Here is a 23,658-nt window from a genome sequence, read left to right on the forward strand (position 1 = left end):
AGATTCAGGAACCTCAGTGATCTCCAAGCAGGATGAACACAAAGAAAACCACATCCTCGTATGGTACAGTCAAAATCCTAAAAACAAAATAACAACAACAAAATCTTTTTTTTTTTTTTAACAACAACAAAATCTTAAAAGTAGTCAGAGGAAAAGAGGCATAATACATAGAAGGAAGCAATGACAAAATTATGACTGATTTCTCATCAAAAACAACAGAGACCAGAAGACAGTGGAATATCTTTGAAACGGTAAAAAAAAAAAAAAGACACTTAACAAGCTGGAATTCTACACACAGCCAAAATGTGTTTCAAAAATAAAGACAAAATTAACACATCTAACAGATAAATAAAAACAGAGACTATTTTCCACTAGTGAACCCATACCAAAAGATATGATAATGTTCTTCCACTTGAAGAGAACTGATAGCAAAGGAAATTCAGATCCACACAAAAGATAATAAACAGCAGGGGTGCCTGGGTGGTGAAATCAGCTAAGCATCTGAATCTTGGTTTGTCTCTGGTCCTGATCTCAATGTTACGAGATGGAGCCCCACATCAGGCTCTGTGATCACCGTGAGTCTGCTTGAGATTCTATCTCTCTCTCTCCCTCTGCTGCTCATGCTCTCTCTCTGTCTCAAATAAATAAATAAATCTTTTTTTTTTTTTTTTTTAGTGAAAATGGTATATATGTGGTTAAATTTGAACATAAGTTTTCTTTCCTATCTTAACTTCTCTGCAAGTCAGGGGACTACTGAAGGGAGAAATAGTAACAGTACGTTGTAGTGTTTATAACAGATGTAAAATATGTGACAGCAATAGCATAAAGGACAGGAAGAGGTGTAAAAAGAATTATATGTTGTGGTATTATATGAATTCAGAATAGATCTGATAAGTTAAGGGAGCATCTTGTAAATCTTGGAGCAACATCTAAAAATAATAATAATACAAAGAGGAATAATTAAAAAGGCTATAGAAGAGAGGGAATGATTTATGAAAACAATACTCAGTTAACCCAAAAGGAGTAAGGGAAGGTAGAACAAAGGAAGAAATAGCAGTGGAGGGCAAAAAAGAAACAAAGAGCAAGATAGTAGACTTCAACTCAACCATATCCAGAATGATATTAAATATAAATGGATTAAACCCTCCAATTAAAACTCCAAGATTGTTAGATAGGGTAAAATAGCAGCTGTTTACAGGGAATGTACCTTAAAGATAAAAATATTCTGGCAGGTTAAAAGTAAAAGGGTGGACCAAAAAATTAAAAGAAGAGGAAAAGATAAGTAAGCATAAGAAAGCTGGTATATCTATATATATATATACAAAGTAAACCTCAAGACAAATTATTGCATGTGATAAAGAGGGTCGTTTCACAATGACAACAGAATCAATTTCTCAAGAAGATATCATGACGTTAAATATGTATATGCCCAATGATAAAGTTTCAAAAATACATGAAGCAAGAATAGATGGACCCAAAGGGAGAACCAGAAATATCTATAGTCATAATTAGAGATTTGAACACTTCTCTCTCAGCAACTGATGAAGGATGAGATAAAAATTCAGTGAAGACATAGAAGATTGGAGCAACACTATCCAACAACTTGACCGAATTGCCTTTTATTAAACACCTACACCAACAATTACAGAATACACATACTTTTCAAGTGTACATGGAACATTCACCAAAATATACTATATGCTGGACTATAAATCAACCTCAGTAAATTTTATAGGAAATGAAACCATGGAGAGTATGTTTCCTGATCAAAGTATAATTACATTAGAAATCAAAAACAAGGGGCACTTGGGTGGCTCAGTGGGTCGAACCTCTGCCTTCGGCTTAGGTCATGATCTCAGGGTCCTGGGATCGAGCCCCGCATCGGGCTCCCTGCTCAGCAGGAAAGCTGCTTCCCCCTCTCTCTCTGCATGACTCTCTGTCTACTCGTGATCACTCTCTCTGTCAAATACATAGATAAAATCTTTTTAAAAAAAGAAGGAAATCAAAAACAATAAGGAAAAAGAGGTAATACAAGTTACCAATATCAAGAATGAAAGAGAGAATATCACTACCAATTGTACAGGCATTTAAAAAATGTTAAGAGAATATTATATACAAGTGTATGCTAATAAATTCAAAAACTTAGATTAAATGAACAAATTCCTTGGAAAACAACACAACAAAAGCAGCACAAGAAGAATTGGAGAGTCTGATTTTCTCTAAATCTACTAAAGGAATTGAATTCATAATTAAAAAGCATCTCACATACGCACACACACCCCATCACCAAGTCCAGATGGCTTCACATTTAGGACAGGAATGATACCAAGTCTACACAAACTGAGAAAATAGAGAAGGAAACACTTAAATGTTTTATGAAGTTAGCATAACCACAATACCAAAACCTGACCAGGACAGTATAAGAAAAGTAAAATAAATTCACTATCATTCATCAGCACAGATGCAAAATTCCTCCACAAGACATTAGTAGGTCAAAGACAGCAATAGATAAAGAGGATAATAAATCATGACCAAGTGGGGCTTTTGCCAGAAATGCAAGGTGAATTCAGCATCTACAACTCAATCAGTATCATATCATTCATCTTATTAACGAAATAATGGAGAAAAATCGTGGGATCATCTCAGTGGAAACAGGAAATGCATTTGTCAACACTCGACACCCATTAACGATAAAAGTGCTCAGCAAACTAGAAATAGGAGAAAACTTTCTCAATCTGAGAAGAGCATCTAAGAAAAACACATATGTCTAACATATTTAATAGTGAAATAATGAACCCTTTCCTCCTACAATCAGGAACAAGGTAAGAATAGCATCTCTCTTCCATTTTTTTCCAATGTTACACAATATACAGTTTCTGGCCAATGCACCAAAGCAGAGGGGGAAAAAAAGAAATAGAGACCAGAACAGAAGAAATAAAATTCAGCAATAAAAAGGCATAAACTACTGAGACAAGGAAGAACATGAATGAATCTTGAAAACATTCTGCTGGGAAAAAGAAGGCAGACACAGAAGAGTACATGCTGTACACTTCTATTTATATAAAATCCTAGAGCAGGCAAAACTAATTTATGACAGAAAGCATATCGGTGATGGCCTGAGGGTTGGGAGGGGACTGCAAATGGGGACTTCTTGGGGTAAACAGAGCTGTTCTGCACCTCGAATAGGATGATTATTACCAGCGTGTACACACTTGTAAAAATTTATTAAGTTGCCCATTAAAATTGATGCATTTTATTATATGTAAATGACATCTTAATGAGGGATTTTAAAAGTAGGAAGATTATACACCATTCAGAAAATAAAAAAGTAAGCCACAAACTATAGGAAGTATAGAGACATTATTCTCAGGCCACATATCTGAAAAAGGACCTGTACCCAGAACATATGGAGTCTCTTACAGTTTAATAATGAAAGTAAAAAGTTAGCAAGTTTCTTTAATGGGCAAAAGACTTGAGAAGACATGTCACAAAAGATAATATATGAATGGCCAATTAGCACTTAAAATTGTGCTCAAGATCATCAGTCATCAGAGAGCTGCAAACAGAAATGACAACGAGATATACCTACACCCCTACAAGAAGGTCTATAATTAGAACTGTGGACGAAATCAATATTAGGCAAGGAGGCGAAGTCACTAGAACTCTCATTCGCTCCTGGTGGGAATGAAAGGTAGTTCGACCACTGTGGGTAATAGTTTCACAGTTTCCATACAATTATCCCCAGACCTGTCTTATGAATCAGCTATTCTACTCCTAGCCATTTACCTAAAAGAAATTAAAATACCTGTCCAAAAACTGAACTGACTTGTACATAAATGTTAATCAGGACTTTTTCATAATCACCCAAAACTGGAAACAATCCAAGTGCCCACCCTCAAGTAAATGACTGCAGATTGTGGTGTATTTATACATGGAAAATTATTCAGCAATTTTAAAAAATGAACTAATGCACATGACCATGTGGATAAATCTAAAACGTGTTGTTGAGCAAAAGAAGCCAGGCACAAAGAAGAGCCCGGTGTAGATTTTCATCTATATGAAGTTTGAGAACAGACAAAGCCAATCTCTATGGTGATAGAATCTATAACAGAGACTGGCTGGGTGGACGGGGGTTGATTGGAAAGGGACAGGAAGGAACTTTCTGGGGTGATTAAAAATGCCTTGGGTCTTGGGTCTTGGGGTACCTGGGCACCTCAGTAGGTTGAGCAGCCGACCCTTGAGCCGCTCAGGTCATGATCTCAGGGTCCTGGGATGGAGCCCTGTTGGACTCTGCACTCAGCAGGAGTCCACTTGAGATCTCTCTCTCTCTCTTCCCCTCCCCCACACTCATGTTTTTCTCTCTCCCCCTCCTAAATAAATAAATTTTTTAAAAATCTGAAGTCTAGATTTAAGTGATAGGTATACAGGTGTACACATTTTTCAGAATTTGTTGAACTGTGCTCTGAAAACACACGCATTTTATTGCTCTTTTATTCCTCAGTTTAAAAAAAAAAAAGATAGGTGTAAAGGAATTAGCTTGAGGCTTAACACATAGTAAGGCTCAGCTATTAGGTTCCCTCATTCTTCACCTTTCCCGTCTCTAGTAGGCATGTACCGTAGGCATGACAGCATTCTATGGTCACTGGATCTCTGAAAACAAAAGTGACATTTTCCCCAAAGAAGTCGGTCCTTAGCATGACCCTGGAGAGTTGCTCTAGTCTGGGCCATGGATCAAAAATAACACTGATTTGTGTTATTTCTTCCTGGACCCTCCTGCAGTCCCTAAACCTAGGTTTAGACTCTCAATGTCCCCAGCCAAGAGGGTAGAATTTAGTTGGGTCATTCCAAGGGACTCGAGATGACAAACTCGGAAGTAGAAAAACAAGGGGCATGTGTAAGAGACTTTGAGATCAGCATTTCGGGGAGGGTTACAAGACAGGAAAACTAGGATTAGAACCCGACGCTGAAAGCCTCTGAGCTCAGTGGAGTTAGATCGTTACACAGGAGATGCGCAATAATTGTTGTTGACTGAATAAGTGAATGAGTGAGATACTGGAGCTGTCCACGCTGAACCTCCAGGGCTGACTGCTGCCCCCACCTTCCTGTCTTGCAGCTCACATACCTGCCCCCACCCTGGGGCGAGTGCCGATCCTCAGAGATGGGACTCGACTTCTTTCCTGTTTACAGTATCACCGCCTGTCGGATTGACTGTGAGACACGCTACATTGTGGAGAACTGTAACTGCCGCATGGTCCACATGCCAGGTCAGTGCCGGGGGCAGCCTGGGACCTTGTCTGCACTTGGCGCCCCAGTGGGAAACACTGGACCCACTCCACGAGGATCCACAGAGATGCTGTTCTAATAAGGCTAATATTTGATCCCAAACACTTGGAGCGCAGATAGAAGCATCCAGACTAGCAACCAAGGCAGCATCCTGGTGTCCAGTAGTGTCCAGATGTTTGAGGAATGTTCCTTCCAGTGCTCAATATGTGTGCTAATTGTCTGCTGCTGTTACCTCCTAGAGTTTAGTGTCCAGGCATCTGAGTGCTTGCAGTGCTTGAATCCTCGTATGGTACCTGTTCAAACACCCGGGTGTCTATTGCTTTCATCCAGATGGCTCATTAGAGAGGGTCAGCTAATCAGACACAGAAATGCAGGAGGTGAATGGTGGGAGGGCCAAATCGAGCATGAAGAGTTTGGTTTCTCGGCAGAGAAGGAAGAGTGACAAGCTGGGGGCAGGGACATTGGCTTCTAAGGCAGATTCCTCCATTCACCTGCTGTGCAACCAGACACAAGTTACTCAGCCTCTCTGTTCTCACCTTCATTATCTTAAAACACAATCATTAGTTGTTATGAGGATAAAATTAGGCTAAAATATAAAAGTGCAAAAGTCAGTGGTCATTGTATTAGCACATGGGGAGAGGAAACCAAAAGTACTATTGACTGATGACCTACTATGTGTTGGAAACATCACTGTGATATTTCATGGCCACTATTTCATAGTGTTATCATACTTTTATTAATCAGACACTTAGTTGTCTGTTTTAGATCAGACACAATTGTCTTCTGTTATAACCAATGCTGAGAGGAACACGATTCTAGCCCAATTCTGAATTATTTCATCAGTAATCAACAATTTTCCTAGTAATGTAAATGGATAAGTGTTAATCTTTGAAATTGCCTCTGAGGCTCCCAGAAGACAGAGCGAAAGGGGAAACATATCAGTTAAATTGTTACTGCTGGAAAGGAGGAAACGTATCAGCTCTCAGCTCTTGAAAAAGGTGTTCATGGACATAGTAAAGAAAGGACATTGTGATAGGTTTAACTTTAGCCCTTGGAAGAAAAAAAAAAAAAAAAACCAGAAAAAAATGTGGAGGTGTGTCAGGATTTCTACAGAAACCAGAGAGAAGAATGGAGCACTGTTAAGTGTTGCCCGCCTGGTACTCAGATGGGGGCAGCAGCCAGTGAGGTCCCCCCATGGGACCTGAGCCAAAAGCAAGGAGAAGACTAATCATTTCACTCATGACACTCTTACTGGCATCTCGGTTACTAGTGTGGAATAAAGGGCAGAGCAAGAGGAGACTTAGAAAGCAGCCCTTGTTGGAAGGAGCTCTGACCTCAGGGTCAGACTGGACTGGGTTCAAAGCCCACCTCCATTCCTGCTCCTTCTGGTGTCCTGGGAATGCAGGATACTGAAGCCTCAAGTCTCCCACCAGTAAAACAGACACAGTGTGTCCTGTTTCAGGAGGTACCCATGTGAGTTATAGGCAATGATGCGTGCCAGATGTGGCAAGTGCTTTCCACCACCTCTCTGCTTTCAGCCATCAAGGCTTTCTCACCCATCACCCACCTGGGCTGGCTAGACCAGCACAGCAATCTGGGAGAATAGGCAGACCCTATTATTGCCTACCCAAGCTCAGAGAGCAGAGCAGATCCAATCCCTGGTTCTGGGTACACTGCACCCCAACTGCCCTCAGGGAGCTCTGATCTGTGGTTCCCTTCTGTGGAGGTTCCCCCTCTGAATGCTTCCTGGGGACGCTAGCCCTCCTGGCCACAGGATGCGTGCGCCTTCCCCAGCCCAGGAGGAAGACATTGCTGCCTGAGTACCTCTCCCTGTGTCTCTTCTTTGCAGGGGATGCCCCTTTCTGTACTCCTGAGCAGCACAAGGAGTGCGCAGAGCCTGCCCTAGGTCAGTACTGGGGGACAAAGGGGAGGGGCTGAGATTGAGACTTCAGAGGCCATCTTGGGGTGGGAGAAATGGGGTAGATGGGGAGTGGAGGAGGAGGAGAGGCTGACTGGGCGGTGGGGGTGGGCGGGGCACTGCAGGGACAGGAGAGGAAGGTGGAGAGGAGGGAGCAGAGAAGGGTGGGGAGGGAACAGACTCAGGGATGCAGACGAGGGATGCAGGAAGCAGATGAGGGCTGACCAGGCACTGGGGGAGAGAATGGGAATAGAGGGGTGTGGGTAAAGATGGGTGAGGCTCAGGGGAAATGGAGAGCACTGGGGAACATAAAGGAGAGGACAGACATGGAGAGAAGATGGACAGTGGGCATCTGGGTGGACACCGAAGGAGTTGGGGGAGAGAGGAGGAGCGGCCAGCGTGTTTATCTCCCTCGTCCAACCTCCCACTGGGGCTTGTAGTTTGGAGTAACTGCTGGATTCCCCCACTGGAAAACTTTGGGTGTGGGAGACCCCACCAGCCTCGGGTGCGGGAGATTCTACATCCCCAAAGCTAGACCCACTCCACCTGCCTGCTCTCTCCAGACCTGGGTAGTGATTTACAATCAAGACAAGCAGAGAGGGAGTTTAATTCATAGAGACTCCATTTCATTCAGCAGCTGTACCTGCTGGAGCTAAGCTGGGATCTCTCTGGACTCCTGTGTCTAGATGCTTCCAGAAGGATGGGAGTTGGGGGGGGGGGTCACTTAGAGAGAGTGGGAGACTTCTGACATGTCCGAAGACAGCTCTCTTTGGAGTATGGATTAGAGAAAACCCGTGGGTAACACTGCGATGATCAGAGAGACGGAAGGAGAAAAGTGATTGATGTCTTTAGCCACCCTGTCCTAAGAGGAAGGGGGAAGCTTGAAGGAAAGAAGCATTCCTGATGCAGGGAGATTGCTTCTAGGGACAAGAATTGGGGATCTTTGCTTGTGCCCTAACCCAGCAGGCAGACAAGGCTACCTCTGGTTAGGAAGGAGCCATAGAGGGACTACCACAGAGCCCTGGGTTTCAGAGAAAATGGTCTCCCACATTTGCCCTTGGCTGGAGGCCCACTTTGTGGATGAGAACACTGAGGTTAGGAGCAGAGAAGGCGGCTTTGGGAAGCTGAGGGCGCCAGGCCTCCCTGGGAGCCCGTGCTCCAAAAGTGGGACCTTTTCAACAATTTTTAAAGGGCAATGTAGCAATAAAGGATCAAAGGAGAACAGGACCAAGAAAAACATAAAGTGGGCACTTCTTTTGATGAGCGTTCCCACTCTCACCAACCTAGAGCTCGAGCCCAGCTCCCCTTCTCTCTGCAGCGCCCCGCCCCTCTCTGACCGGGGAGGGCACACCTGCCGGAGCCCCGCCCACACACCTGCCGGAGCCCCGCCCACACACGCGACTAAGCCCCGCCCCTCTCTCCCCTCCAGGTCTGTTGGCGGAGAAGGACAGTAATTACTGTCTCTGCAGGACACCCTGCAACCTGACCCGCTACAACAAAGAGCTCTCCATGGTGAAGATCCCCAGCAAGACGTCAGCCAAGTACCTCGAGAAGAAATTTAACAAATCAGAAAAATATATCTCGTAAGCGAAGTGGGCATGGTGGGCAGCGGGGAGAAAGGAAGGGTCGAGGAGGAACTGGGGGCGATTTGAGGAAGAGGGCAACAGGAAGCAGTCGGCGCCCTTTGGCAGACATGAATTGAACTTGGCTGTGGGACAAGCTCTGTGTTTAGGACTCAGAAAGCAAAGACAAAGATGGTTAAGACGGAGCACCCTGGCCTTTAAGGAGCCTGAAGGAGTTTCCCAGGGAGGCCTTGCGCATTCTCTTACATTTGCCGGGAACGCTTTTTCTCTCACACTTTACCTAGCTGGTTCCTCGTTGTGCAGGTCTCTGTCTCAAGGTCATCTCCTCAAACCCCTGAATGAATGCCCCACCCTTTATTTTTCTCTCCAAGCACTCTGGTGTTTTCCTTCAGAACGCTCGCCCAAGTGTGTAATTCCATATTCGTGTGTGTGTGTGTGTGTGTGTGTGTGTGTGTGTGTGTTCCCCACTAGACTGAAAGCCCCCTGAAGGCAGGAAGAGCCTTTGCTTTGGTTCTGTGCTGGAGAGTGCCTGGCACATAGTTGGTACTCCAAAAATGTCTTCTAACGGAATAAATGAATGAGGTCCATGGGAGAAGAGGTGTGCCAGGCAGAGGCTGAGCAGAAAGGCACAGGGCAGACAAGGGGCAGGCCAGATAGAGCCAGGGCAGGCCATGTGTCACCTTGTAGGTGGAGCTGGCCATGCGGTGGGGGACAGGGAGAGACTTTCCCCGGAGACAATAGGGAGCGTCCAAAGAGCTTTGAGTGGACGAGTGACAGCCTCAAATGTGTATTTTTGACCGCTACCCTGCAGCAGAACTTTCTACACAGATGGAAATGTTCTGAGTCTGTGATGTCCCACACGGGAGCCACTAACCACATGTGGTTCTTGAGCATTTTAAATGCAGCCTGTGTGACTGAGGAGCTGAAATGTAACTTTTTTTTCAGTGTGACTTCGTTTAGCAGTTTTAGGAAGATTCCTCAGGCGGCAGGTGGACAGGACAGATGGAAAGCCAGAAGAAAGGGTTGGAGGCTGGTGGGGGCAGGTGCCATTACCCAGGCAGGGGATGGTGACCCTTACTTTGAGTGGTGCCTCTGGGAGCCCTGCAGGGGAAAGGGGATTTGCATCTCTCTCCCCAGCCACTCTCTCCTGCCAACACTGCTGCCAAAGCCCAGCCTGGGGCAGCTTTGGCTCGGCAAGTTGAGAACAAGGGGCACCAAAGCTGTTGTGACCAGCAATGAAGGAGACGGCCCCGCTGTTGAGCACCTGTTCTGCCAGCAGCGATGACTTTTCCTGCCAAGGTGTGTCTTGTTAACACACCTGCCTAAAGGAGCAAAAGGGAACCCCCAGCCAGATCTAGATTTGCTCCCTAAAATCCCTCCCTGATCCTGGCAGTTGACTTGGCAGTGCTAGAGTCGGGGGCTCCCACTAGGAGAAGCTTGTAGTAAATCCAAGTAGGAAGACACCTGGGTGGCATGGTTGGTTAAGCATCTGACTCTGGGTTTTGGCTCAGGTCGGGATCTCGGGGTTGTGAGATCGAGCCCCGCATCAGGTTCCACACTCAGTGCGGGAGTCTGCTTGAGATTCTCGCTCTCCCTCTCCTTCTGTCCCTCCTGCTCCTCTCTCTCTCTCTCTCTCTCTCTCTCTCTCAAATAAATAAATAAATCTTTAAAAAAAATCCAAGTAGGAACTTGGGTTGGGGAGGCTTTCAGGAGTGGGTACGGGGTACCCAGGAGGTCAGGGGGCTGAAGCAAGGCCAAAGAATGAAGAGCTTGTTCAGAAAGTACTGAGCTCCCCTAGGGGTGAGGAGCCAGGCAGACTCTTTGGGGGCGCAGAGATCTGGACATCAGGCAAGACTCATGGAAAGGACACAAAGAAGGGACAGCTGAGGGACAGAGGGGCAGAGCTGATACGTGCCTCTTGTCTGTAAAGAGCACTGGGCTGGGAGTCAGGACTCTTGGTTCCAAGGCCAGCTCTGTCACCACCCAGCTCTGACTTTGGGCCATTTGTCGCACTTTCATGGGCTCGGCCTCACCCGCTGTCAAGGGGAAAGCTGTGTCAGGTGGGCCGTGTGGCCCCTGAGGGTTCTCACCATGTATGGTCCTGAATATTCCCTCTGCAGAGAGAACATCCTTGTTCTGGATATATTTTTTGAAGCTCTCAATTACGAGACAATTGAACAGAAGAAGGCATATGAAGTCGCTGCCTTACTTGGTAAGTCAGTGTCCATTACTCGAATTCCCACAGGTCATGGTGGGGCGTGGGGAATGGGGTGGGCAGTAGGGTCGGCAGGCAAGCGGGTAGATAGATACACTTGTGGAAGAGTCTGGCCTTTTCGTGCTCTGATTACTCTCTCTGTCCCAGAATGGGAGGGACTCCGGTGTGGTGGGCGCGTTCGTCCCAGTTCATGCCCCAATGTAGGCCTTAGTTTCTCCATGGACACAACGAGGCAAGTGAGCTAAAAGGTCTCTCTTGGGGCCTTTCCAGCGCTGCCCTGTTGGATTCCGTGGTCTTCTGTCCTGAGGTTGGAACGAGCCTCGGGGCCACAGCAGGGAGAGGGAGTGGTCCAGTGGAGCGAAGGCTGCACTGTGGGCGGTCCCCAGGCAGTGAGGGCCCCCGGATGGAGCCCAGCCTGGAAAGCAGCATCGCATCCTGGAGGCCAGATGTTCCCCATGGACTGAGAGTCCTTTGTCAAACACAGAAGAAGGGCCACACATCCCCAGATGTCTACAGACCTGACTGCCAGCCCCACACAAGGTCACACCTGCAACCCTGGCCACGTGAGCATGTAAGGGATGAGGGACCTTCATTTCAATCCCGCCCCGCCCAGGGCAAAACCCACAAGACTCCCGAAGGTGGCCAGTTAAAAGATCTGCCCCGGGGGCCCTTCTCCCGACTCCTACTCACTCTCAAGAAAGGACATGATGCTGTCCCTACAAAGAGAATTAGCTGCGCTTGGATCTGTGAGCGGGACCCCGGCAGAGGGGGACGGCAGGTGTAGAGGGAAGCAGACAGGCACAGCATCAGACCACTGCATACCAACTAGAAGGATGAGGGCATGTGGCCTCTCCTCACTGCACATCAGGTCCCTCATCTGTATAAAGGGTCTAATAAAAGTACTTGATGATTTTGTTGTGAGGGTTAGCTGGCAGGGAGCACCAGCCCACAGACCGCCCATGAAGAATGGTTTCTGGTACCTGGACAGTCACCATGCCAGGCGCCCAGGTTCCAGCTGCTTCCACTTGCTGTCAGAGGATCTCTGACCCTCTCCCAGGAGACTGGGGGCTTGGCCACAGCAGAGACTCAGCTGGATTAAGGTGGCTGCCACTTGGGTCTCAGACACTGTTGTGGTCAAAAGGGACTGAGCCAAGAGACTAACACTTTAGACTCAAGGTAGAGGTCATGCTCTGGGGATATAGACCCCCCTCTCCCTACCTCTGTCATCTTGTCACCTTCATTTCCTAAGGAGAACTCAAGACAAGGCTCTTCCCTCCCCTCCCCAACACAGGCTCACTGCTCGCTCTCTCACACACACATACACACACACACACACACACACACACACACGCGGGCCTCACGCGGCAGAGGCACATCTGCACAGATGCACTACGTGAGTACATGTACTCAGTCACGTACACCTGTCCATACACGCAGACATGCTCCCACAGCTTGCGCACACTCTCACGCGCGATGCCCACCTCCACAACGCCACACTCACACACACTGGGACCTCTCAGCGTCCCTACCCTAGACCTAAAAAGCCACCTGCCTAAAGCCATGGACAGCCAGACGTGCTCGCACAGAGTGCCCTGATGCATACCCCACCCTCGGTCACACCGCGTGTGTGTCCAAACACACACCTCACACCTGACAGGTACATGGGGAAGTACACACTCCCCAGGGCATGAGAGAGAGAGCAGGGGGAGAGGAGGGAAGGGAGTCATTGGGAGCTCAGCTCCAAGCCCCACCGGGAGGAACCCCCTCCTCGCCCTCTCTGCCTGCTCACATGGGACTGTGGCTGTCGGCCTGCCTTGCCACAGTCAGGGATAGAGGGCAGATGGAGCCAACAGAACGTTCTCAGACCAAGAGCCTGTGGTCTCCAGGAAGAGTGGGCACCCATCCTGGCAGCACCCTCTTTTCCCAGCACTCTCCCTGCTTAGCCCAGCAGCTGAGAGTCAGAGTTCCCAGGTGCCAGGACCTCACAGTGGTCTCCTTTCCCCTCCCCTCCAAATGTCCTTTGAAGGCAACGCTACTGAGAAGGTCAGGGTTTCCAAAATCACACGGCAAGCCAGTGGCAACTCTCCAAACTCAGATCCTCCGAGCCCTCTGCTCTACCACACTGCCTCCAGAGCAAAGCATTGGGGCTTTGGGGGGACTAGGACCCCATGGTAAATCTGAGAACAGCTTCTCAGGTAGGGACCTTCCCCCTACAAACACTTAGGTACACACAGGTTAACATCTCATATTCCGTTTTAAAGGGTCTCCGACCATCCACAGCCCCCACATGGGGAGTTGTTCTCAAGCTCTGGTGGGCGAGAGAGCCCTGGGAACTTAAAAACTCCTGACTTTCAGACCCCAGCCCCAAGAGTCTGATTTTATAGACCCGGGGTAGGTCCAGACATCTACACTGAGTACAGGTGTCTCAGGAGGGAGAAGACCCGGAGACCAGTCAAGAAAGACTTTGGTCAGTCAAGAGAGACTGTGTACCCCACAGCAAGAACTCCTACTCTAGAGAAAGACCAGATTGAACATTTACCCTCAGGTGGGAAAGTGAGGGGATGCTTCCTATGACCTTATCCCAAGGGTGAGAGGTGTCCTGAGTTGGTCCTGGAGGCCTTGTCATGATGGGTGAGGGAAATGGGTCTCTTGGGTCATTGTTTCCAAAACCCCCAACCATGGCATCCAACCCATGAGCCTTGGGCTAGACTACTCTTGCCCCAGGCAAGGACCACACACTTCTTGTCTCTATTCCCAGCCCAGAGCCAAAGGGCCCTCTCCAGGTGATTCTGAAGGTAAGAGAATAAGCGGTTAGCCTGTGAGGTCTACTCCAGACCCTCCAGTAAGCCCTCAAGTTCATTCCCATCACCACTGGGTGCTGTGCAGTGAGAGAGGGAATTGTCCAAGGCCTGATCTGTCCCCGGGCCAGGCTTACCATAGAAAGGGAACCTTTGCAAAGGTCTGGTTTCTGAGTTCGTCTCACCCCTTCCTAGAAACGCTGTGACTAAAGCCAAAATCTTTGATCTTTTCTGTCTCTCCAGGTGATATTGGTGGTCAGATGGGATTGTTTATTGGTGCTAGTATCCTTACAATACTAGAGCTCTTTGATTATATTTATGAGGTAAGATTGGGGTTGCTCGTGGGGAAGTGACCCTATGCTGGGACCCTTGTCCTGCCTGGATGTTCAGAACCAAAGCGCAGGGGAGAGGGTGACCTCTCTCCACCCAGAGCCTGCTTTCTTCTCCCTGTCCATGGACATTGTCTATCACCAAGTTCCTAGGCAGGGAGGAGGGGTGGACCCAAGAGAGACAGAAGCCGACTCCTATCCTCAGGTTGCTGGAAGAACTATGGGCTGTCCGCACTCAAAGGGAGGGAGAGGAAGGGTTGAGAAGGAGAAGAGCCAAACCTCAGGCCAGCTCTGAGACCCTCCCACACAAAGCCAGCTGTTATGGCTTCATACATGTGTGTGTCTGTGCCCACACACTCACAGCACACGCACACACATGCCCTCCATGCACACACACTTCTGCCACGCTTACATACATCACCCACAAACACACATGCACACTGTACACATACCACTCACACATACACGCTACAGCCACACAACACACACACACACACACACACACCTGCCCTCCGGCTGGCCCGTCACCTGAGTAGTGCGTGTCTGGGTGCAGGCAGGTTTAGAGAAGGGCCATTTCCTGGCAGAGTCCTGAGCGAACAAGAAGAGTAAGGGTACGATCCCTCAGCGTCCCCCAGACCACCTGAGTTTTGTGCGGCAAAGGAGCCTGCAGAGGGCTGTCCTTGGCCAAAGCCAAATGGGAACCCCTGTGGGGAAGTGGAGGACCTCTGAGACCAGGGCCCTCGGGAGGGCCACACTCCACCTCCCAGCATGGTGACCTTGTTCCCCAAACCCAAATCAGGCCCCAAGGCCAGATCTTACTCTGCTTTGTTTATTAATTTTTGTAAAATAAAAGCTTCTGCTGTATAAAGTGATGGAGATTACATACCAGGGAACACGTGGAATGCCTACCCTTTATCACTAAGAATCAAATGTTACGGACTCACGGGTGCCCTGACCTTATAAACGAGTGTGGCTGTCAGGCCTCATCCCCGAGGCCCAGCCTCAGAAACAGGCTCCCGGGCTGCTCATGCACACCCCCACCTGGTCCCCAAGAAATGACAGTCAAGATGCCAGCTGGGGCCCTCCTGTGACCACTTGCAGTCTCTGGCTCCTGCACCAACACCTCACCCAGCCCAGGGAGGTCCCTCTGCCTTCTCTCCCCCATCCCCCAGCCTGACCAACCCCGTCGCGATTCTCTTGCAGCTGATCAAAGAGAAGCTCTTAGACTTGCTTGGCAAAGAAGAGGACGAAGGGAGCCACGATGAGAACGTGGTAAGGGCAGCGCCCATGCCGTTGGTTGCTCGGTCCCCCAGCCTCTGCCGGCCTTATGAGACCAGAGGTCAGGGCCAGGACGGCAGGAGGGACACACCTCATTGCACACTTTAACTTGGCTCATCGGAGGACACCCCCACTGAGCCTCGGGGCTTGGTGGCGAGCACTGGATGCAGCGATCCCAGAGATGCTTGCAAGGGGAGGTCCTGTCTGGCCCAGTGGGGCTTGTCCCGGACCCAGAGGGCTACTGCTCTCATCTTACGCCTTGGGAGACGCAGGGAAGCTCTGCACCCTTATTCCTCGGGGTAGCAAAACACAAGTAAGGATGTCACTGGTACTCGACTCCCTTTGAAGGGGACAGGGAGGTTGGGCCCCCGTGAGGTGGGGAGCAGCCGTGATTCCCATCGAAACTGCCAACTACTCGTTGCCAGGGCTGTGTATTTGACGCCCTTGAGGTCCAGAAGCCCCAGGTCCCCCGGCTGGTGAGTGGCAGAGCTGGGCGCAGAGCCCCCTGACCACAGCCCACTCTGCCTGCCTTCCCTGGAGCAGCCACAGAGGCAGCACCTCTCAGGGCTGTCCGCTCTCCTTCCCAAACTCAGCCTGCTCCCAGCTTGTCCCTGGACACCCACTAGGTGGCCGCCCTCCCGGCCCTCCCCTCTAGCCCAAAGTCAGCAAATCCCAACTGAGGCCAGCCCCTCCTCCGAGACAGACCCTCATTTCTGTTCCAGACTCTAGTTCTCCAGCCACCTCCCAGGCTGAAAATCTCTGCCTTGGTTCCCTCGGGCCCCTGCAGCTCTGGTGACCCGAATATGGCGTCTGTGGAGGGGAGGGCAGGTGAAAGGGGCCCGGGCTCTGGGCTCTGGTCCCTGTGTCCCAGCTGCCGGCCTGAGCATCTGCAGACCCACAGGAACCTCAGGGGGTCATTGGGATTGAGCAGCCCCTGCCTCTAAAGCGGGCAGCAGTGCCTCCTTTGTAGGAAGTGCTTGGCCAGTGGAGGTTCCCTCCCTCTTCCCATCCCCCCTCTGCCCTCAGAATGTCACAGAGTCACAGCCTCCCTCTGCCGCCTCCCCCTCCCCCAGCCCCATCCTCACCAAGTCTCCCCCACATTCTTGGCACAGCCTCCTAGGCAGTGTCTGCTCCCATTCCTCCCAGCCTCTAGCCCTCTGCAGCCGGGGAGTCACTGGGAAGACTCCAGGCGCTCCCAGCCCCGCCCTGCTGAGACTGCTTTCTTCTTGGGGCCAGCTGAACCCTAAAGGACCACTGGGGAGCCGTGACTACTCTGGTTCTGACTTTTGGGGGTCTCCCCACTTCCTACTTGGCCTCAGCCAGTGGAACCCCCTGCCCCAAGCCTAGAACCCCAGAGGCTCTATCTCCCCCACCCCAGGAAGGCCTCAAGGGGGACCCCTGCCCTCCTGCCTCAGAGCTAGAGAGCACTCAGAGGTAGCTTTGGGCCATACCTTAGGGGTACATCTAGAAGAGAAGTTCAAACCAGCCGCTGAGCTCCATCACCAGGGAGCCCTCTCCCCACCCTGGGGGCACTTAGGTGGGCAATGCTGAGGACTCTGAAGACCCCCACCGGTCTCGTGCCCCACAACAGGGGATGCCTGGGGCAGGAGCAGCAGGGCGAGCCCCAATAGAGCCCACCAGCAGGGGGGCCTCAGCTCCCAGGGCCTTGACTGGGCTGCCAGTGGCATCGTGACACCATTTTGCAGAATGAGTATCAACCTCCGCTGTCCCCTTCCCTCCAGAGCACTTGCGACACGATGCCAAACCACTCTGAAACCATCAGCCACACTGTGAATGTGCCCCTGCAGACGGCCCTGGGGACTCTGGAGGAGATTGCCTGCTGACAGCCCTCGGACCGCCCGGCAACCCCCAAACAGACCTGGAGGCCCAAGACCCAGGACAGGGGACAGCAGGCACAGGTGCGATGGCCCCTGGTGACAGAAAGAAGAGCCCCCTATGCACACATAGCAAACTCTCTGCCAAAACCTCGCTGCGGCCACGTCTGATGCGACGTGTCCTCGGGCCCCACCGTGCGTCCCTCTTAGGAGAAATGAGTCACGCTCCGGAACTGTCCGAGAACCCACCTGCCATCACATCTCACTGCCAGATGTAAAAAGCACCTGCATGCTGAGACCGCTCACGGCGCCACCTCCACGTCTGTCTCTCTACCTGACTCTCCTCCGCGTGCTCCCCGCAGCCACTCTGCGGCCACCCAGCGGGACCAGGTTCTAGCCCCGAAGTCGCCACCGCGTGGCCACGCTGGGGTCGCAGCTGCACAGTCAAGAGGGAAAGCGCAGAACTCTCAACCACGTCCGGTCCTTGTGTACTTTGTGAAGGTTCTGAACCTGCCCTCAAACCCCTGCCCTCCCCCGAGCTGGCCCCTGGGCTGACCAGGGCCCCCCACCCTCTACCCCTGTCCCAGCGCCTGGTGGAGGCAGGGTGGCCTGGGCGACTCCAGCACTCATCCATGGGACCCACGTCATTCTGCTGTCCCCGTGACCTAGCTTGTACAGTCCGATTCTGTTTCTTCTTCGGGGGGCTTGTTTTGTCTGTCTGTCGGAGATCTGTTCTGTTTGGTTTGGTTTTTACTTTCCAAATTTGGGTTTTGATGTTCTGAGGTTTGGTTTGATTTAGTTTTTCCATTTTCTCTGGCATTTATTTATTCGTGCTTCCAGTCACGGTCATATTAAAAGCTGGTCTTGTGGAAACAGCTGAGTTGGTGCTGCCTTGTCCCCCATACTCAGGTCTCCCTCCCCCCTCAAAGCCTTTCGAAAGGGCCAGGCCCGCCGGGTCAGAGCCCACAGATTACATACATGTCAGGTTTCCTGGACCAGCGCCTACTGTTAGAAAGTGTCTAGAGGAAATGCACTTCTAGTCTGTTCTAAATCTTTAAAAACTATTGACTGCAGCCTTGTAAATGACTATTAACACATCACAGCTTGTGGTCTGAACGGCACTGTTGGCGACCACAGACATGTGGCTTGAAGAGAGGGAGGCAGAGAACGATGCCTAAACCTAAAAACCATGAGGGAAGACTTCCCACCCCTCTGCCCCTCCTTCCTCTGTCCCAAGGCCTCTGATCCTGTCAGTGAAATCCGAGCTGTCCCACGTGGCAGCCTTTCCAGACCCTCTCTCTGCACCCCACCTCCTCACCCCCCCTTCAGAGGTCACTCTGGCTTTCTGCTTGGCTCCGCACAATGGCTGAGGGGATGGTCAAGGGGGAATGTTGGGAGTAGGTGCCTCATGGGGAGAGGGGAGGCCTTTTCCAGCCCCTCCCACCAAAAGGGGCTTCCTGTCTGGGCAGAATCCTTGCCCTCATGGCATCACGCTGATTCCCCACTTCCCCCATTCAGGGCCTGCCCCCAAAGCCCCGCAGAAAGGCTTTGTGTGGCATGTGCTGCCTTTTTCACGCACAGGTGCGCAGAAAACACTGGCTGGACCAGGAGTTCGGGGCTCTGGCCCCGGCTCTGCCTCCTGATCTCTCTGCTGATCTCAAACCCCCTCGGTCCTCTGACCCCTCTCCCCTCCCCATCTGCTCACGCAAGAAGACTGGTATTTCCCCAGCCACCAGCTGAAAAGAGCCTGGCACCAGGAGTTAGGAATGCTGTCCCCAGGGCCTTCCTGCAGTAGCTGTGTGACGATGGCCACGTGCTCCTCTCTGGACTCAGCGCCCTCAATTTGAAGATGAAATTAATCGCGTACCTGTGTCTTCATGCATGATCTCAAGAGGCACCTTCATACTCAAGGCTCACGATAGAACTGCTGTCCCTGCTCAGGGGGACACGTCAAAGCAGCCACACCCAGGCCGAGGCGGTGGCCAGGGGGCAGCTGGGACACAGCATCCCTGAGATCCCTCCTCCCAAGCTCCCTCTCAGCTGGGCTTGCCTGAGGCTATCAGCAAAGCTGGGCTTTAATCCTTAGGAGCCAAGTGCAAGGCTGCTGGAAGGCACCCTGTTTTTGTCCTTTTACTGTGGCTGTAACAGATGTAGTGGTTTACAATACAACTGTGTTGCCTTCGAGTTCTGGAGGTCACAAGGCTGGCACGGATGTCACCGGGCTACAATTTGTGTCAGCGGGGCTATGCTCCTTCTGGAGGCTCTAGAAGAGAAACCATTTCCTCCCCTTTTCCAGCTCCTTTTCCACACCCACGTTCTGTGGCTGTTGGCCTCTTCTTCCGTCGGCCAACCCAGCAATGGTGGGTGGAGTCCTTACGTCACACAGCCGTGACTTCCTGGGTCACCTCTCCCTTTATCCCAGACCCTCTCCTGCCTCCCTCCTCCACTTTTGAGGGACTCCTATGATTATACCAGGCCCTCCTGATAACCCATGATAATGTCCCCATCTCGAGGTCACCAACTTAATCACAAATGTCAAAGTCTCATAGGGTAATGTGTTCACAGGCTCCAGGGATTAGGATGTGGCCATCTTTGGGAGGCATTAGTCTACCTACCAAAGCCCTTTTGGACCATGTAGCCTACTGCCCTCTTTTTCCAAATGAACAGACCCAGCAGAGGAGGGGAGGGACTTGCCTAGCATCACATAGTCGGTTAATGGCCTTGCCAAAGCTACACACCCAAGCTCCCAGGCTCATAATTCCATCTCTAGACCCACCAAAAAGCACAAAGCAAGATGAACTGAAAGTGATCATTTTTTCCAGACTTTCCCAGGGCGCGGAAGTCCCTCTCCTTAAACAAACACATGCATCACTGCATCAGGCCGGAAAATGTCTTTCCAGTGCCCAGACTGTCAGATGCAGCGGAACAGTGAGTGTCCTAAGACCGCTCCCAATGGGGACAAGAACAAATGAAATGTCTATTCAGTGAGTTGGGAATCTACGGGAGGCTTCTGTCTTGTTCCAGTTTAACAAGTTTTATAAATGTTTTGAAAATTTATGTCTTAAGATACAATGTGAACTGCTTCATTGGATTTTGGGCTTCCTTTTTCAAAAAAAAAAAAAGAAAAGAAAAGAAAAGAAAGAAAGAAAGAAAGAAAGAAAGAAAGACTGACTTCAGATCAATTTGTGATGGAGCACAGAATATTCTAGAAGGCTGGGATTGCTTCGGGCCTCACATACGTACACGTTCCTTCTGATCTGGAGATTCCGGTTTTATTCATCTTGGAGCAGGTCTACAGAGTTAACCTGTTCAAAAGGGAAAAGATAGGAGATTCAAGAGAGCCAATTAATAGCCTACTAACCAGTTGTTAGGAATAGCCTACTAACCAGTCACTAGTAATAGCCTACTAACCAGTTGTTAGGAATAGCCTACTAACCAGTCACTAGAAATAGCCTACTAACCAGTTGTTAGGAATAGCCTACTAACCAGTCACTAGTAATAGCCTACTAACAAGTCGTTAGTAATAGCCTACTAACCAGTCACTAGAAATAGCCTACTAACCAGTTGTTAGGAATAGCCTACTAACAAGTCGTTAGCAATAGCCTACCAACCAGTTGTTAGATCCTACTAACAGATCGCTACTAACCAGTCGTTAGCCAAAGACAGAGGTGTATGCCTGAATGCTTGGGAGTGTTGCGGTGTTTTGTCTTCTCATTTCAAACAAGTAGCCATGGGTGTAATCATTTCCTTAGTAAAGACGTGGAGACGTTTGGTAGACAGAGGAGACTTGGCGACGTGTCATGTTTTCTAGAGGGACCCCCCCCAACCAAAGATGTCAGGAAGACCAGGAATGTGGAGCAGTCACAGACTCAAACCGCAGGTCAAATTATCAGTCATCTCAAAGAACCACATCAATCGATCAATCAAATAATGGCACATAACCTCAGAAAGAGAATCCGCGGGGCTTGCCGCAGTGAGGGGCAGCCAGAGGAAGAAACATTTCCGTGAGCAGCCACGCCAAGGACGGGGCTGGCTCTTTGCACGCTGTTGCTTTGTTGTTTTTGGCGGAGAGAAACCGGAGTGATTTTCTTTTCCTCTTTCCAGCTAGAAGCTATTTTTGTAAGAGTCTTTATCACAAACACGCCTAGCCAGAAAGGTTCACAGAGGGGCTCCGGAGAGGTGGGAAGGAGGAAGTTCAGGGGCCGACACCGTCCAGGGGAGTGCTGGGTGGCTACTGTGTTTGCTCAGGGGACACTCAGCTCAGCCTGCCTGAGCCTAGAGGCCCAAGGAGAAACCTGAGACCTCTTCCTCCACAAACTCAGAGATTTTAATTTGATTCTGTAATTTAACCTCGGAGCAGAGGTGAGGACCCCCCAGAAAACACCAGTGAAGGAGCTGCCTGTTATAGAATAGAGGCAGCGGCTCCTGGAGGCCACGGAAGCTACCAGCCCTGATCCACTCACAGCCAGGGCAACCCAGCACAGTCTAACAAGCTTCCCGGCCTAGCGGGGAAGGGGAGACACAGGAAGAACACAGGATCACTATTTATTTCAACTCCCATTGATTGGCTGTCCATTATGCGCCGGGCACTGGCCCCCAAGGAATTTACTATCTGAGCAGGGATGCTGACAAGTAAACAGGTGACTACAAAGATGAACCCAAGTTCAGGGAATGAGAGCGCAGCAGAGGCCAGGCTTGTGAGGTGGGGAGTGCTAGAGAAGGGACGCCACCATGTAGGTCCAGGGAACCCGAGTAAAGAAGGGAAAGGAGAAAACATCCAAAATGACCACTTGGGCACAGACAGATGCAAAGGATGAGGGGCGGGCCAAGGTGGAAGCCCTCAGCTCCTTCCCCGGCTCTCCAAGTGTCTGTGAAGATACTTCCCAGCCGAGGGTTGATTGATTTAGCAAATGATTCTCTCCCCATTCATCTGAGACTCCTGGCACATGGAATCATTTTGTGCACGCATATGAATATTCCGAGGGCTGATAGGTTGGGTGCCTGTGGGGCCAGAAAGTCCCTGGGGACCAAGAAAACAGGTCAGTGGGAACCAACCCAGCCTGAGGACAGATGGCAGGAAGAGAGACCCTTACTAATGCGATTTAACATTTGTGGAAATCTGTGCTCCCCGACTTTGCAAGAGGGAAGCAACAGTGAAAAAGGCTTTCGACAGAGAGTCAAAGGATTGGCTTTTCAATCCATTTCTGCCATAAACGGACCATATAACATTGGGCAATGTACTTCACTTCTCTGGGCCTCGGTTTCCCCCTCTTTAGAAGAAGAGGGGGTGGAAAACAAACAGATAAGCCTTTGGTGTGCCCCAGCTCCAACAGTCTATGAGTGTAAGACAAGAATGGGGGTCAGGCACCCCAGCAAGTATTTAATGATGCTGGGTTGGGGGGGTAATTATGAGGATTAAATGAGCTAGGGTAAATACCTTCTCCCTTTTCTTCTTTTCTTTTTTTTTTTCCCCATAAAACACTAATTCTTCATCTTGCTTGGATTCAAAATAAGGTGAAAGCTATGAGCTCTCTCCCCGGGGGGGATTAAAAAAAAGTGCACATGGTCACAGAGATATACGTGCAATTTTGTTTTTTATTTCAGGAGGGTTGCGGACCCCCCGGAGCTCCTCTGTGATCCTCCAGGGGTGCCCTGAGGCGAGGCAAAGGCTCCCTGGTCCAGAAAGTGCCTTTCTCCTCCATAAAAGGGCCACCACGCCACAAAGAGCAACCAACATTTCTTCTCCTAAAATGGCATAATGGCTGTCATTTTTCAATTTACAGGAGGGGAAAAAAGAAAGCTAGATAGGATTTGATCAATTTCAAGTTTTTCCTCCCATAATTTTTTTTTAAACCTTCGGCACCTGCCACAGCTTGTGTGCTAATGAGTTCCCACAGATGGCAAAATGAATGAGCGAGCAGAAAATGAATGTGAACAGAAAACCTTGAGATGTGATTTCATAAAAACCATTTTATGCATGCGATGATTTCGAGGGCCGAGGAGACCTGTATACATAGAAAGCCACGGCGGCATCACTTGGCAAACCTCCCCGTGGCCTGGTTCTTGAAACGTGGCCGCCGGCCTGACGGTGTACGTGTAGGAAATGCATGCCTTGTGGTGCATGCCTTGTGGTCCCTGGCTGCTGTTGAGCCCCGGACACACACACACACACACACACACACACACACACACCACTGTGGACACCTCATTCATTTCTGAGCAGGAAGGTAATGGTGCTTCTTTAAAACACAGAACACCGCCACCACCACCACCACCACCACCAAAAGAGCTCTTGAAAATGGATGTGAGTGAGGCTTTGGGATGGGGAATTTGGCTGCCTTGTGTCCTTGAATCTGCTCTCCACGCCATGCCTCTGAAGGAAGTGGTTCTCGTGGCCCACTTCTCACCGTCACAGGTCA

The 23,658-nt window shown here is 50.0% G+C and overlaps 1 protein-coding gene across 2 annotated transcripts in view; it reads left to right on the forward strand.

Annotated features, from left to right (window-relative positions):
- The window catches only part of ASIC2 (acid sensing ion channel subunit 2), a 962,539-nt gene extending 944,425 nt beyond the window's left edge, over positions 1–18,114 (forward strand). For both annotated transcript variants that reach the window (XM_004747088.3, XM_013053586.2), the window contains exons 4-10: positions 5,114–5,264; positions 7,133–7,189; positions 8,631–8,784; positions 10,905–10,996; positions 14,041–14,120; positions 15,330–15,398; positions 17,147–18,114. In XM_004747088.3, the coding sequence (XP_004747145.1) occupies positions 5,114–5,264; positions 7,133–7,189; positions 8,631–8,784; positions 10,905–10,996; positions 14,041–14,120; positions 15,330–15,398; positions 17,147–17,248 (705 nt within the window). In that variant the 3' untranslated portion in view covers positions 17,249–18,114. The remainder of the gene's footprint in view (positions 1–5,113; positions 5,265–7,132; positions 7,190–8,630; positions 8,785–10,904; positions 10,997–14,040; positions 14,121–15,329; positions 15,399–17,146) is intronic.
- Positions 18,115–23,658: the final 5,544 nt, after the last annotated feature.

This window comes from Mustela putorius, unplaced genomic scaffold (genome assembly GCF_011764305.1).
Source record: "Mustela putorius furo isolate JIRA1106 unplaced genomic scaffold, ASM1176430v1.1 tig00003962_pilon_pilon_pilon, whole genome shotgun sequence".
Taxonomy (NCBI): domain Eukaryota; kingdom Metazoa; phylum Chordata; class Mammalia; order Carnivora; family Mustelidae; genus Mustela; species Mustela putorius.